The following is a 17447-nucleotide window of genomic DNA, read 5'->3' on the forward strand; positions in this document are numbered from 1 at the left end:
TCTCAATAATGTTGGACGTTGCCACCATAATAATCCACCAACAAAAACGGCAGCAACAACAACAATACCGGCAATATTTTGCTCAAAGGCAACGTTGCTATTGATTCTCAACATATTTCGAGCACTAGTAGTCTGGAGGGAGAAGGTAGATGGGGGAAGGAATAATCTTCTGCATCATAAAAAATCGGAAACTTTTTCCTTTAAAGCCAAATATGATGAAGAGAAAGATTCCTTCGTCTCGTTATGTATTTGTAGCAGTGTGCGCGTGTGTTCATGGGTCTTCGTATTTTTTTTTGTAACAACTATTAAAACTCTTAAGGAAACATTGAACAGATTTTGACTTTATTTTGCCTTTTTCGCTGCTGTTGTTGTTTATTTGGTTTCGATGGAAAAGGGAAATGGTAATGACGGTGCTGGCAATGGTGCCGCTGTTGTTATTTCTCCGTTTTTTTTTCTGGGCTTCGCTATTTTCTTCAGCTATTACTTAAGCTTATCGCTTCACCCATTACATGCCATGAATATCTTCAACATGCAAAACTGATAATAAAATTGCTCCCAGAATCCCAGCAGATGAAGAAGTCTTGGAAATACTCATAAACTAGCGACAATGACGAAGAACAAGAAGCAGAAGAAAAAGATAGCCCAACGACATTGCAAAAAGAAAAGAAAGAAAAAAAAAAAACGGAGGAAAACGACAGTGAAAATGTTATTGAACGATTATTGTTTAAATGTTTGATGCGAAAAGTTTCCCAAACGATTAAAGGGAGTTTTTTTCTTCTACAGAAGAATTATGCATATTGCGTTACTAAAGGAATGTAGTAAAATGTAAAAAAGAAAATAAGAAGAAAAGGAAATATTACTAAAGAAGAATAGACGATTTTCTTTGGAAAACTTAAGTAGGATATGATAGGATAGCAGAGACACTATACTTAGAATTTTTGAAGTTTGTGATATATATTTATGACTTGTAGGTGAGGATAAAACGAAAAATTGGTCCAACAAGTTGGAAATCGGTACCTATGATTGCTGATATTTGCACCCGGGAAGTTCTTGGATCGTTTTTAAAAAATCTTTTATTTCTTGTCTTAAAGTCGGCGGAATAATGATAAAATATTCCCAATGTTGTTAGGGAAACAGGACATTTGTTTAAAGAAATTGTATTTCAGGAAGTCTTTATCAGGTGGTATTATAATTTTGTCATGCAGTATTAAAATATTCAGGAGATTCTCAAAAAATATGTCTTAAAAATCTCCGATACAGGAGGTTCTTAAAAATCATATTTCTACAAATTTGCTCTCCTTTATTTTTTTTTTAAATCCACAATTCAGGAATCGTATGAAATAAATAAATTTTTTCTTGCCTAGGAAACCCTTTTTATACCCTACAACACTATGTGTTGGGGGTATTATAAGTTTGATTGGGCCAAAAATTATGTAACACCTCGAAATATTGATTTCCCATATAGGAAAGTATATATGGATCTTCCTAGCTCGCCGAGCTGAGTCGATCTAGCTATGTATGTCCGTCCGTCTGTCCATGTTAATTTGTAATCACTCTACAGGTCGCAATTATGGCCCGATCTTCACGAAATTTAGAATGTAGGTGGCGTTGAGGTCAGAATAGAACCCTATTTCTTTTGGAGATGATCGCCAAATGTTTAGGGGTTGTAATGGACCAAATACTGAAAAAATGTCGGATTTTGCAGTAGCTATACAGGTCGCAATTATAGACCAATCGACGCGGAATTTCGCATGTAGCTATGGTTTAGGGCAGGGAAGAAGCCTACCAATTTGAGTGGTCATCGGATAATATTTAGCGGGTAAAATAGACCATATGTTTTGTGTTGAAAAAATTCAAAATTTTCCAATAAACCGCGAATATTTTAAATCCCGGCTAAATCACAAAGCCATGACAAGGTTACTTCTGATCTTTACATTGATGTTAACATCTAACAAATCGGATATATAGCAAAATATGTGTGATATACATATCAAAGAGGGTATGCTTGAAAGATCTCTTATTTGTCGAGAACGGCTGAACTGATTTCGTCAGTTCTCATTAATTCAGAATGGCCTCTTGGCAGGAAAGAAAAAACGTCTAAAAAATCGCATAAAAATATCTCTCTAAAGATGAAAATATTGATTTTGTAACATTTTCTCATATTTTTTCAATTTTGTCATATTTTTGGCATATTTTCATTTTGAATTAAACATTTGGTAATATTTCTACAGCTAACAAAACTAAGTAGTTAGGATATCAGATACAGACCGCATTTATGGCCCGATCCTTACGAAATTTTGCATGGGGATAAGATGAGGGTCAGAATAGATGCCTACTCGTTTTGGAGATGATCGTTATATATTTAGGGGTTGGAATGGACCAAAAAACTGCAAAATTGTCAGCAGGTCGTAATTATTGCCCGATCCTCACGCACATTTGGATGGGGGTTACCGGACATTGCAAAAGCCAAGCAGTTTTGGATGGCCATCCCAAAAATATTCAATGTGTGAAATAGTTTGCCAACTTTTGTAGACAAAATACGAAAATGTCCATTCCGGTGACTTTTTGGAGAATTCACAAATACAGGAAAGACGCACTTCTGACTATTTCGTTAACGCTGATTTCGTTGAGTTTCAGTCTAAAACCAATAATAAATGTTAATCTTTTGCCACGTCTGAGGGATTATAGGTCTTTGGGAAATATTGGTTCCAGATCTAGGAAGACCATTTACGTGCAATATCTACCAATAAATTGGAAATGAGCAAATTAGTTAAATTGCTATTATTCGAAAATTGGAGAACGAACCCTGATGGTTTTCTTTTATTATTTGTCACAATATCTTGTGGAATTATTTCGAGTATCTCGCCTATATAAACTGTATCGTTTATTATAGTGTTGTAGGGTATTCAACGGTCGGCCACGCTCGACTGTAGTCTTTGCTTACTTGTTTAAAAGATAGTCTTAACATCTATTAATTACATATATTACTGATGCCCTTGAATTTTATTCCTAAATGTCCTTGAAAAAAATCTTAAAACAAATGTTTTCACCATTTTCTGGCAGGAGGTATTTAAGAATATTCAGGAAAATCTCAAAAAAAAAAAATTATTATCATGGGGGCTTTTAAAATATAGAATTTTTTGTTGGGAGGTCCTAAAATTTTTTCTTAGAAAATCCAAAACGGTCTGTTCAAAGTCAAAGTTTTTCTATAAGGAGATCCTTGAACTCGTTATACCCAACACTACAAGTGGTAAGGATATTATGTCTTTGTGCATTTGTTTGTAACACGGAAAAGGAAGCGAGATAGATCCATAGTTATTTTTGAGGATCTTCATAGAATCAATCTCTGAGTCGATTAATGCATGTGAGTCCGTCCGTCCATGTATTCTTGTGAACAAAATGCAGGTCGCATTTATTATCCGATTGAGATGAAATTTTGCAAACCATATTTTTTTTTGGCCAAGGACGAACGTAATTGAAATTGGTTTTAATCGGATGAGATTAAGATATAGCTCCCATATATCTTCAACCGATTTGGTGTTTCTTATGCACCAAATGGTTAATATAAGTCCCAATGAATTCAGTCTAGAAGCAAGTAAATCAAATTTGGAGAAAATCGGTTCAGATATAGCTGTAGCTCCCATATATATGTTTCATCCTATTTATTGTCTAAGTTCGTAATATGCATTCGACAACAGATATTTTATAGAGCTCGAAAATACCTTTGCCAAATTTTATCGAGAATGGCTAAGATTTGGATGTAGCTTCCATATATATCCTTCATCCGATTTCAGGTTTATTGTGTAAATAATGACTAATATCAGCCCAAATGTAATGAATTTCTGGACGTACACTTCCACTTTGCGAAACTCGGCTCCGGTATATATTTTTTAAATATAATCCTTCTCCAAGTGATATAATGCACCCTATTGCAAACTATAAGTGCTCTAAAGCCAAATGTTGATAGGTGGTATGATCTACTTGAAATAAGTTATTTTGTTACGGGAGCTCTAGTAAAAATGCATAGTGGTGAAGGGTAACATATAGTCGGTCCCGTCCGACTTTTGACTTTTCCTAACTGGTTTACAAAAAACTTTTCTTCCTGGAAGGTCGATTCAAAAATATTTTTTAAAGTCCATCAATTCTGCATATAGTACTAAGACCCTTCTAAATATGTTCAAAAGACCACGATTCTTAATTTTCTAAAAAAAATATTCGGTTTTTTATGGAAACTATTCCTAAAAATCCTGTTTCTGAATAATATTTAAAATCAATCTACAATTCTTTATGCAAAAGTTTCTGAATTGTTTTCTTTTAAAAAATGTTGTTAAAAAAAAAAAATTAAAAAGTTTGGATAGAAAATCTTACGACAAATATACTTTGGAAATTACAGCATTTGCCAGAGTTTGACTAACTTGATAGAGATACTTGGATGATACAGGATACTAAATAGGATACCTCATTCTCATATAAACAACAATTAATTTTTATTATTAAATATGGCTCTTTTTCAAGTGAATTTCCTGTCAATAGGTCCTTGAAATGAAAATAATTTGAAAAATTTACGATTCTTGTCAGAAGACAGTGAAAGTACGTGAAATTACAAGTTATGGTCCATTTCGCCCGCTAATTTTATCCTATGATCATCCGAAGTGATATTCTTCTGCCCTGTCCTAAAAACCAATCTCACACAGAATTATGCCTCTAATGGTTCACTTTAACCCATCAATGTTTTGGAAACGGCTACGAAAATAATAGGTTTTTATTCTGACCCGAGCTCTAACTTCATGTAAAATTTCATATCGGACCATTTGAGGTTCGAACCATTTCTGCAAATTGGTCCAACTGTTCACATCGTTATATTAAGATCGACTATTTCCCTGTACTCCGCTTGATGTCTCCTTTCACAACTAATACGTTGATTGTTACGACGACATTAAATACATATGTGTTTAATCGCAATGTATGTGATCGATCTCACACTTGTTTAAGCAAAATTTATTTCAGGACGAATTCAGGAAGGAATTTGCTTAAAAATTTCGTTAAAATTATAAAAATTCCGAATATAGAAAAGTACCGTTATATGGGGCCTATACAAAGGCGTGGACGTGGTCAAAGGTTATAGCATCCATTACAAACTTACAAATTCCGAATGTAGGGAAGTACCGTTGTAAGGGCACCGTGCCAAAATATAGACCTATATTGACAGCAAGCATTTTTCACACATAATGGGAACGCGTTCTGCCAATTTACAGCAAATTCGGGTAAAAAATTGTGACTAAAACAACCAAAACACATTTAATCTCTCGTAGCAGTTATATGGGGCTATACTAAAACATGGACCATATATCCCATTTTCAATACCAAAAGTTCTGCAGACATAAAACACATCTGAGTAAAATATTATCAACCTACTTTATTGCGTTCCAGGTAACTAGAAGCTAGAGCGATTTTCACATACGGTCTGACGGACAAACATCGCTAAATCGACATAGAATTCAATGCTGATTAAGAATATATGTATATTCTTTGTGAGGTCTACAATTTTTCTTTCGGGGTGTTACAAACGAAATAACAAACTTAAAATACCTTTCATTCTATGGTGGGAGAATTAAAAAGTGTTAATCTCCAAAAAGTGTACCACTATTATGAGTGCGAACATTGACCATTCCAGTAGGTGCAGCTCTCTTCCCTACTCTGACTTATAGATATAAATGTTCATACACGCATTTCAATTAGTTGCAACATTTGTCATAGTCGGACAGGTTAGTATGTAAGCATATTAGCAGTATTTACAAGTTAATTTGATATGCAATGGCTTCATTGCGACACGCGACAGGAGACAATTTAGAAAACATTCCAGCATTGAACAGTGGTGTTGAAATATTTTTAACTTGGAATAAAATCACGTATGTGAATGTATTATTCAACAGGTTAAAAAATATATCAGTCGGTACTGGTGACAGATTTATACCCTCAGGCTATATCAGTTGATTAAAATACATTTTTACCTGTGTAAACTATTGAACCTCTATGGGGATGGTTCCGAAGCAATAGACCAATATTGTCCATTTCGTATCTAACCTAAGTCTGATATCACAGCGTGTCCGATTTAATTTTTGGAAAATGTTAGAACAGACATAATGGATCGAAGTATTCCATTTCATCAAAGACTGATGAAAATGTCGGGATGTGCAATATTTAAAGAAAATCGAACATTTATTTATAATTATATAGAAATTATTGGTAGTTAGAACTTTAAAGAGAAGAAGTGGACTGAAATATCTATTAGATCTATGGTTAACAGAATTATTGAGTTAGACGAATTTTTATGCAAATCGCTGATTTGACATGGTATACGGGTTTTTTATCATTCAAAATATTGACCTCTTGTGAGGAAGATACCAGAAGAAGTATTCAATATTCACATCAGTAGTGTGATCCTCTAACTCATTTTTGAGTTACCGACAAAAATTGGTAACTTTGAAACCCAAAATTTTGATATAACAAGTAAAAAATTATCTGACGGTTTTGCCAACAGATGTATACCCTCAGCCCTCTTCACCCTCTAGTGGGTAAGTGGGTTTTGAAAGAATGGATCAATATTGTTCATTTCGTATCGGACCTAAATAAATATGATATAAATATTATTATAGCAGATGGATAAAGCAATTGTAAAGAATCGCTGAGGTGTTTCTCAATTTATGACAGATAAAAATATTGAAAATTGTGTCCCTTTGCAGGTGTTCGCAGATATAAGCATCTTCACAACAGATCGGGTGCTAGCAAAAATGTTTGTAAATTTGAAGAGAGTTAGATCTCTATTTCCCTTTCTTTGAGCGCTATGTTTTTTAAAATTTGATTATTGCTTCCCTTTCAGGGCAGAAAATATATATTTTTAAAATTTCGACCATTTTTGGTGGAGGTACCAGAAGAAGTGGACCGATATACTCCATCTTTACACCAGACCTTGGGCTAATAAAATGATTGGGATGTGAAAACAATCGGACTCTTACATCAAATTTTATGAGAGTAGGAATTACTCAAAATTATGACCATTTGTGGGGGAGGTACTTTAAGGAGTGAACCAATGTTGTCCATTTTCGCACCTGACCGAGTACTGACGCAAATATTAGGATTTGCAAAGTTGGAGCAAAATCGACCTTTTGTGGGGGATGTACCAGAAGGAGTGGACCGATATTGCCAATTTCCGTACTCGATTTAAGTTTGACAAAATTATTACGATGTACCAAGTTTGGACGAAATCGGATACTCCCTTCGAGAGTTATTGTGCGCACCAGCCAGACAGACGGACGGACGGACATCGCTAGATCGACTCCAAATGTTCTGGAACGGATTTGGTCCGAAGAGACCTAGGGTCTAAAACCGTTATTTCGACTAGGCACGTTTTGACCGTATCAAATGATATATACCTTCTGTAGCCATATGGCTGAGGGTATAAAAAAGAAGTTTGGTTTGACAACTTTAATTTCGTCGCTAACTTTTCGACTTATTTCGTAATTACCGAAATTATAAGCATTTAATTTAACCGACTACAAAAAATGAGTTAGAGAATTCCACCACAGAATTCCACTGAGTCCTGTCGGAATGTCCAAGGTCTGTGGTCAAAATGTTTGCATACCCAAGGCTTTAATACACCCTCCAGAATATTTTTGCGGTAATATTCGGCATTTATTCTGATGCCACGGTCGATTAATATGAGCGGAGTGTGACCGTTGGACTGAAGTGCTCGAACGATAGCCACTTGTGGTTTTCCAGCCAAATATAAAGAAATCACACTATCACGCTTAAATTCCATCACGAATAATGTTTTTTTTTCTAGAAAATTCTCACCGAAATGCTTTTGTACTCTTGTAAACAATATATTGAGCTGTCACTGGAATAATTTTAACAGCTGTCGGACGACTGGCTTAGAAATAAAAGCAGTCTGCAGTTGGTTGCAGTTTTTTCATCTCACCCTGTATAGCCTACGACAGAAAATTGTCTTTGCAGGCCCACGCCTTCGTATAGCCCCCATATAACGGTACCTTCCGATATTCGCTATTTTGATGATTTTAACGACTTTATTCACCGGAATTGTTTCAAATTTGGTATTTGAAGTTTGTAGTGGATACTACAGCCTATGACAAAAAGTGGTCTATACAGGTCCACGTTTTGGTATAGCCCCCATATGGTACCTCCCTATATTCGGTATTTTGATGATTTTACCTACATTATTCACCGATTTCTTTTTTTCAAGTTTCGCATTTGAATATTGTGTAATGGCTCATGACAAAACTTCCCTATGCAAGTCCACGTCGGTATTTTTAAGGCTTTAACAGATTTTATTTTTTGAAAATTGCCTATTTCGTTCCATATGGTGAAGTTCGGCCCGGCTGAACTTACAGCTTTTTTACTGGTTTTTTTTTTTTGAAATATTCAAAATTTTGACCCTTTATGGTGAAGGTACCAGAAGAAGTAAACCGATATATTCCAACTTTGCACCAGATCTTGTCTTAGCGAAAATATTGAAATGTGTGAGGCTTCGAATGAATCGGATGCTTATTTCGCATTTTATGAGTTTGGGATATTTCAAATTTTGACCCATCGTGGTGGAGGTATCAGAGCACCAGTCACGTTCTGAACCGGATTTGGTCCAAAGAGAGGACAAAGACCGTTATTCTGGTAAGGCATAGTCTGCTCGTATCAAATGTAGCCATATGACTGAGGGTATACAAATTAAATATTTCCTGCAATCAACGATGAAAATAAAATGAATGTTTTCCTTCAGTGTAATCAACAATTGACTTCTTGCCACCAATTCATGCTAATTTAAGTAGCGTGAACAAATGGCTGTGAATAAATAAATGTAACAACGAATTAACTCATTAAATTAATTATGCGATGTACACTTTATACAACTGAACAAATCACGCAAGTTATGACGATTTCATATGCATATTTTAAATAAATATTTTCAACTCTATATTTCAAAAAGGCATGGGCGTGGAACTTTGAGGGGAGATTAACAAATCAATTAAAACGAATTAAGGTCGACTGGACCGAACATTTTATATCCTCCACTATGTGAAAACTTGAAACAAAATCCTATATTCAATATTTTCTGGGAGGAATTATTCTACTTTCAAATAGCCCGAAATATTACATTGAAGCTTGTTTGATTGGAAAATACCAAAAATCAATAGGGTCCATTAGCTGTAACAAAAAAACGGACATACATTGAAAGTGTCAAACTGTCTTTTGGGAACCCAAAATATAATCCGCAAAAATATAAGAAGTTGGGAACGATGCGTTCAAAATGCTAAAAATCGGGAGTTATCGCCAAAAAGTAGACCGATATATTCCATTTTCATGGTAAAACCAAAAACGTTTACGCGGATCATAAATAAATACTTTTGTAGAGTCTCCGAAGAATATTTAGTGATTAGTGAACGGAATAACAAATTTAATAAAACTGCAACCAAATTCATACTGCTGTCATTACTAAGCCACTTGTCCGACCGCTGTTAAAATTATTCCAGTGACAGCTCATTATATTGTTTACAAGCGTACTAAAGCATTTTGGTGAGAAATTTCCAGAAAAAAGTTATTCGTGGTGGAATTCAAGCGTGATAGTGTGATTTCTTTTTATTTTTGGCTAGAAAACCACAAGTGGCTATCGTATCGGTGTTAGGATCTACTTCAAATAAATTCTTTTGCTACGGGAGCTCTACTAAATATGCATATTGGTGTAGGGTATCATATTGTCGGCCCCGCCCGACTTTTGACTTTTCCTTACTTGTTGATAGTCTGAAACACTCCTATTCCTTTAAACAAAAATTCGTGTCCTCTAAACTTCAATGCAAAAATTTAAGAAAACATTCCTCCCCAGCATATATCCCACTTAAATATTCTGCCCCTGAAGCTGTTCCAGTTAACTGACAAGCACATGCAAAAGTCAATACCATCAAAAGTCATAAATACGCCCCGGCACACGCGGACGCTCACCGACAGACAGACACACGCATACTAACACACCCCCTGACAGAACGTAAAGTGTTGCAAACAATGAGAACAATGTGCAAACGAGGAAAGGAAACCAAAGCAATACCGAGTTCAAATCAGTTTTCACTTTGAGTTTGTTGGCGAACAACTAACCAGGCAGCCTGGCGGAAGTCGTTTAGACTTGGTAAACTTGTGTAAACGTTTGGTGGTTGGGGACCAAAAGCACGGATGGTGCTGATGACGACGACTGCTTCGACGACGATGTTGATGTTAATGCGTTTAGCAATATTTTCCGTGATATTGAGCGTGATGGCAATGGTCATTTGTGTAAGACAAGAACAACAGCGACAACAAGGATAACAGCAACAGGAATCTGAACAACAAACGGACAACGACGACGACGAAGAGCAGCTGGACCAACAAACCAGCCTTGAAGAGCCTCACCATCATCATCATCAGCAGCATCATAATTTATCAATTATGCAAAATTTTCCTGACCCGGAATTACCTGTTCTCCTGCAGCATGCCATTGCGGCATGTTGCAGCATTGTGGCCGATTATTTTGCCGCGAAATCGAACAGTTTCATGCTGAGCACCAATATCGAAGAGAAAATTCTACAGCCGCACATACGCGACTTCATCAATAATGTGTTGCTTTGCCTGGATTCGATTAAGGTGGAAGTGGAGAATTTGCATGGCGAACGGGGTCCCTCCTTTAATCGCAAATACAATCTAATTGTGGTGGACAGTGTGGAGGCTTTAAGGTACGGCTAATTTAATTGGCTTCAATTTTGGATTAACTCAAAAACACCAAAAATATGGTTTTCTTGTAGACGTTTAGATCCCGGCCACAGTACACGAGATTATGACATCCAAGAAGTCTATTTGGTCTATCTAATGAATGCTTCTCGTTTTCCCAATCTGGAAATTCAATTACGTGACATTTTCGCATATTTTTGGCAAAATTATATTGTCAACGTCACCGTGGTCATTGTGAACACACGAACGGGCAGTGTAGAGGCCTTGACATATTATCCTTTTTACAATAACGTGTCCTGTAAATTTGTGCATGTCCAACACATAAATAGTTTTCTTGGTGTTTGGGTGAAGCCATTGCATGAGAACATTTTCCCTGAGAAAATCGCCAATTTACATCAATGTCCGTTGACAGTGGCCGTTTGGGAAACGCCACCCTATTTAAGTTATCGTCCGGAGGATAATGGTTTCTATGAAATTGATTATTTCGAAGCGGACTTGCTATTGGTTTTGGAGGAAAAAATGAATTTCACATTGGATTTGAAAGAGCCGCCGAATAATGAACAACGTGGCAAGGTCTTGGAAAATGGTACATCGACAGGAGCGCTAAGAATGGTGAGTTGAATTGGAGAAAATGCATCAATAGTGGAATTGTGTAACTCATTTTCGGAGTTACTGAAAAATCGGTAAAATTCAAAAACTTATAATTTCGATAATTAGCGAAATTTGTCGATAAATTAGCGACGAAATTAAAGAAGTGGCTAAGCTCTACCAATATATACCAATGTTGTAAACTTTTATTTCGTTTTTTACCTTCCACCATTCAATGGAGGTAATATTTAGTTTGTCATTCTGTTTGTAACACCTCGAAAAATGCATTTTAGACCCCATAAATTATATATATTTTTGATCAGCATAAAATTCGATGTCGATTTAGCGATGTCCGTCCGTCTGTGGAAATCACACTGGCTTCCGAACGAATTGAAGTATGTTTATTAAATTTTACTCAAATTTGTGTTTGTTCTACTTAATTTTTGGTGGTGAAAATGGGCTATAAAGGTAGCCGTTTACGTATAGCGGTATAACTTTTCAACGGAATTATTTTTTGTAAAGAAAATTTTCTATGCTGGTTCAGGTCTTCGTGTAGCCCCCATATATCGGTACCTCCCTATATTCGGTATTTTGATCATTTTAGCTACATTATTTACCGGAATTGTTACAAATTTCGTATTTGAAGTTCTTAATGCGTACTACAACCTAGGAAAGAAAATTGTCTATGCAGGTCCACGTTTTGGTATAGCACCCATATAACGGTACCTCCCTATATTCGGTATTTTGATGATTTTAGCGACATTTTTTACCGGAATTGTTTCAAATTTCATATTTGAAGTTCGTGATTAATACTACATCCTATGACAGAAAATTGTCTGTGAAGGTTCACGTCTTCGTGTAGCCCTCATATAACGGTAACTCCCTATATTCGGTATTTTGATAATTTTAGCGACATTTTTCACCGGTATTGTTTCAAATTTGATATTTGAAGTTCGTAATGGATATTACAGCCCACGACAGAAAATTGCCTATGCAGATCCACGTCTTCGTATAGCCCCATATATCACTACCTCCCTATATTCGGTATTGTGGTGATTTTAGGTACAATATTCACAGCAATTGTTTAGATTTGTTCCAAGACTTTGTGTTTCAATACTCAAAATGAATATTTTTTTATTTTTGACCAAATTTTTTTAATCATAACTTCATACTTCGCACTTAGTTTTCAGAATTTCAAGGTTTTCTATATTATTCATGTTTTTACCCTTTTGGAAAGACCCCCCTCTATACCTGAACTATAGATGGCCTGAATATTGACATCTATATCATCAGCTCTATTCCTTCACACAATCCAAATTAATTACAATTTAGTACTTCTCGTACAAGCTCCATATCGAAGTCTCAGATACCAACAGCGGTCAAATTTGAGGATACCAGCCCATCCTTTTACCCAATACAAAATTTAGTAATTTTCGTACAAATATAGGACGCCAACATTGACATCCTTTTCAAATTTCAGCTCTTCACCCAATACCAATTTAGTATTTTCGTAAAATTATTGTACACATTTCCAAAACCACCAGCTTATCTCAATTCCAGATACATTTCTGAAAACAGATCCATATGTCAAGGCTATACATCAACAGCGACCCTAATACAAAATTTCTGATTTCAAGCATAATCTCTTCACACAATACCAAATCGTACGAAATAGAGTAATTTTCGTACACATTTTCAAAACAAATTTTAATTCTAAAACCTACCACTTAAGGGATCTAAAACCTACAACTTCAAATTCCAGCTTTATTTGTTCACCCTAAATCTAGCTGTTTTAAATTCAATATTATTATTCAAAATATATACCAAGGTTCAAGTTTATAGTTCTATCCGTTCACATAAAACCAAATGGTACCATTCTGGAAGTTTAGTACAATTTTCGAACTTTTCGTAACCTTAGAGTTCAGTGAGTCTCATTCCAAATTTCAGAATATTAACTCATTCCGTTTGTCCAGTACAAAGTATTTAAATATTAGTACGTTTTAGTACTTTCCGTACAATTTTCTAAAAATCGCTCATGCACCTAGAATGGTTTTGGTGCAAAATTTCAATTTCATTCTAGCTTCAGTCGTTTTGTCTCGGCATTAATTCTCAGGCTGTCAGTCACTACTCATTTACATGAGTTTCCAGTAAATTAGGGCGAAACAAATGTTTCTATAAACAAATAAGAATGGCTTTAGGTGAACGGTATGTATGGGAGCTATGAACACATTTTTACCAAATTTGACATACTTGTTTCTGCACTCAATTTGGTCGTAAGTACCAGTTTGGTGTACAATAAAAGGAATATCGGACGAATATACATAAGGGAGCTATATCAAAATCTGAGCGGATCTCGATAAAATTTAGCAAAGGTATTTCTGAGTTGTATTTTTTATAATTCCCCAAATATCGTTGTTACAGAGTGTATATTATGGCTGCGGAGGACAAAAATAACAAATCGGATGATTAATATATATGGAAGCTATAGTTAAATCTGAATCGATTTTGATAAAATTAGCATGCTTGTTTCTAGGCTCAATTTAGTCGTATATACCAAATGCCATCCTATTTGGGCTTACAGGGTGAGATAAAAACAACTACAGCAAAGTTCAACACCATAATTTTTACATTTTTTAATTTTTATTGAATTACCACAAAAAATGTCGGAAATAGCTTTAAATTTTAGAATAAGTTTAGATTTGTTCGAATTGGTCACCTTTGGCACGAATTATGGCCTTCAAACGGTTAATGAAACCATCACACACTGCTCTGCGGGATTTTGGCCCATTCTCGGAGAAGCGCTTGCTTGAGGTTATCAATACTTTGGTAGTTTTTAGTGCCAACCTTGCTTTCCAAAATACTCCAGACACAATAGTCCAACGGATTGGGATCCGGAGACATTGTGCGTTGGGAATGAAGCGAGAACCTCATTTTGTAACTATTCTAGGGAGACGCGTGCTGAGTGCGATGGTGTTGAGTCCTGTTGGAATGTCCAAGGTCTGTGGCCAAAATGTTTGCGTGCCCAAGGCTTTAATACACCCTCCAAAATATTATCGCGATAATATTTGGCATTTATTCTGTTGCCACGGCCAAGTGAAGTAAGTTCTTGCAATTTCAATGGCTTTACCCCGAGTTAATTTTTCAACGAGCGATGGTACGAGACACAAAAGATTTATTCACATTTAAATGCTGGAGTGCTCTAGCGATAGCCACTTGTGGTTTTCCAGCCATATATAAAGAAATAACACTATCACGCTTGAATTCGATCACGAATGACTTTTTCTGGAAAATGCTCACCAAAATGCTTTTGTACGCTTGTAAATATTATAATAATTATATTAATTATAACATAGTATGTATATTATGCCTGCATTGGTATTGAAAATGGACCAATGGTCCACTTTTTGGTATAGCCCCCATATAACGGCACCTCCCGATATTCGGTATTTTGGTGATTTTAGCAACATTATTTACCGTATTTTTTTTAAATTTGCAAATACATCCTATGGCAGAAAATTGTCTGTGCAGTTCCACGTCTTTGCATAGACCCTAATATAACGGCTACATTCGATATTTTAAGATTTTAACATAATCTTTATCGGATTCCATTTTTTTTTTTTTTGAAAATTGTCAAATTCATTTTAAATGGTGGAGTGTATTAAAAATTCGGCCCAGCCGAACTTTTATCTTTTTGACTTGTTTTCATACGTTCTTTCACCTTTTGCTTTTCGTCCTTTCAGCTCCAAGAACGCACTGCTGATTTCAGTTTGGGATCATTCCGCTACACCCTGGAGAGGTCACAACTGATGACGGCGGCATTGCCATACTATCAAACATGGCAAATATATGGATTTATGCGCACTGCACAACCCTATACCTCCCTGGAAATTTTAGTATTCGCCTTCGATGACAAAACGTGGCTTTGTTTAATCTTAAGTATTCAAATCGTCATGGCAATAGGTTACCTGCTACAATTTCAATATAGAAAATGTACACTGGTACGGATAATACTGGGTCATCCGAGGCCGACGACACCGGTTACAAATATTGTTAAACTATTTTTCGGTCAAGGTTTAGAAATATTGCCGAGATCAAATTTCACCCGATTTGTCCTTGTATTATGGGATGTTTATGGCTTACTCATGCGTACCGCTTATCAATCGATGTTGTTCCAACTGCTAAAGGGAAATCTCTATCACGATCCACCACAAAGTCTTTCAGATTTAATAGACAAGGGCTGTAAACTGGTGACAACGGAGGGCACATTTGACTCGATTGGCACCGTACCGCGCATAGAACAAGGCCTCATCGAGGTCATTAAAATCAAAAACACCTCGGAACAGAGTACATTTTTCTATATGGAAGAAAATACGAGAGAGGGAAATTGCTTGTCTGGCATATCGCCGATGGATTTTCTAACTTATCACGCCACAAGGGAAAAAAAGCGTGGGGTATTTTTCGCCCTGCCCGAAAAGATTTTCACCCAACACATAACCATGTATTTCTCGAAGCATTCGTTTCTCATAAATCGTATTAATTTTTTGCTAATGAGTTTACGTAGCATGGGCCTCATAGATTTTTGGGCCCGACAAAGTTTGGATACAAGTTATTTTGATGCACCCAACGATGTCCATTTTGTGGCGGTGGAATTTGCAAAGATCAAAGGGGTGTTTGTAACCTATCTTGCGCTGATGTTGGTGGCTTCGATTGTATTTTGTTTAGAAGTGATTTTATTTTATTTTAAGAAAATGTTGTAGCCTCTAAAATGTTGAGAAATAAAGATAAGAAAATGGTGTGTGTAGCATTGTTTTAATTTAATATTTTGAAAAGGTGGTCAGGGGCAATTAAACGATCATCGTATGATATTGTAGGTTTCTTCCTTTTATTTCAATAATATATTATATTAGCGCGAAGAAATATTCTTGGCAGATCGAAAAGTACAGGATATGATAAATGTATATTGGCGTTTCGAAAGTTTACATCGAAGGGGCGGGAAGGTCCGGCCATTTTTTACATTTATAGACATATTCGAGGTAGGTAGGGGGACATTTTAGTGAAACAAATTAACCCTAGTTGAGTCATTAATAGGGCTTTCAGGAACTTTTAGTTAGAAACTCAATTAACATTGGAGTCACAAATCGGTAAGAATAAACAAGTAAGCAAAGGCTATAGTCGTGCGGGGCCGACCATGTGATACCCTACAACACTACAATATGTTAGAAGCCCCCTTATGTCCAAATCCATTTTGGAAATTTCGTTTTTTAAATAATGTCAAAGAGCCCCACCCAGAGGTTACCCTTAGTTTATTGGCCCGGAGAATTTGGCAAAAGTTGTGATCCATTTTACAGCTAAATATAATCCAATGGTCATCCAAAATGCTAGACTTTTTCCCTGTCCTTAACTCTCTTCCGATGCGAAATTCCGTGTTGACCAGTTTCAATTGTGGCCTATAGAGCGACTACAAAATTAGAAAAAATTAAGTTTTTTAGTCCATTTGCACCTCTAAATGTGCATCTTATAAACAATAGGCTTAAATTCTCACCCTACCCCCATGCCAAATTTCGTGAGGATCGCACGATAATTGCATATAATACCCTCAAAACGTAGTGTTGAAAGGTGTAAACATTTAGAAAATTTACAATTCAAAATTGTAAGTCAAATTGAAAAAATCGCATGCGATAAAAAATATGACAAGAATTGCGGTTCTTGATTTATAGGCAGAATAAATAAGATGAATTCTTTTACATACATATTGTACCTATTTTGCTATATATATCCGATTTCTTGGCTATTAGCATCACTGTAATAGTCAGAAGTGATCTTTTAATGTATTTGTGATTTGACTGGGGTTGAAAATATTCGCGGTTTAGTTGAAATTTTCCTATTTTCTTACATAAAAGTTAGGGTATATTCTACCCGATGGCCGCACAAATTGGTAGGTTTCTGCTCACTCCTAAACTCTAACTCCATGTAAATTTTCGCGTCGATTGGTTCATAATTGTGATATAGAACAACAGCAAAATCAGGAAAATTTTCTGTTTTTGGTCCATTTCAACCCCTAAATATCGTGCAATCATCTCCAAAAACAATAGGGT

At 35.8% G+C, this 17447-nt stretch overlaps 1 protein-coding gene across 1 annotated transcript; it reads left to right on the plus strand.

Annotated features, from left to right (window-relative positions):
* Window positions 1–10098: 10098 nt before the first annotated feature.
* LOC101891692 (uncharacterized) lies at window positions 10099–16170 on the plus strand. Its single transcript, XM_059122089.1, has 3 exons — window positions 10099–10769; window positions 10839–11376; window positions 15093–16170. Exons 1-3 carry the CDS (start codon window positions 10486–10488, stop codon window positions 16107–16109), a joined length of 1839 nt encoding a protein of 612 aa, XP_058978072.1. The 5' UTR covers window positions 10099–10485; the 3' UTR covers window positions 16110–16170.
* The last annotated feature ends 1277 nt before the right edge of the window (window positions 16171–17447 follow it).

The sequence above is a fragment of the Musca domestica genome, unplaced genomic scaffold (genome assembly GCF_030504385.1).
Source record: "Musca domestica strain aabys unplaced genomic scaffold, Musca_domestica.polishedcontigs.V.1.1 2, whole genome shotgun sequence".
In the NCBI taxonomy this organism is placed as follows: domain Eukaryota; kingdom Metazoa; phylum Arthropoda; class Insecta; order Diptera; family Muscidae; genus Musca; species Musca domestica.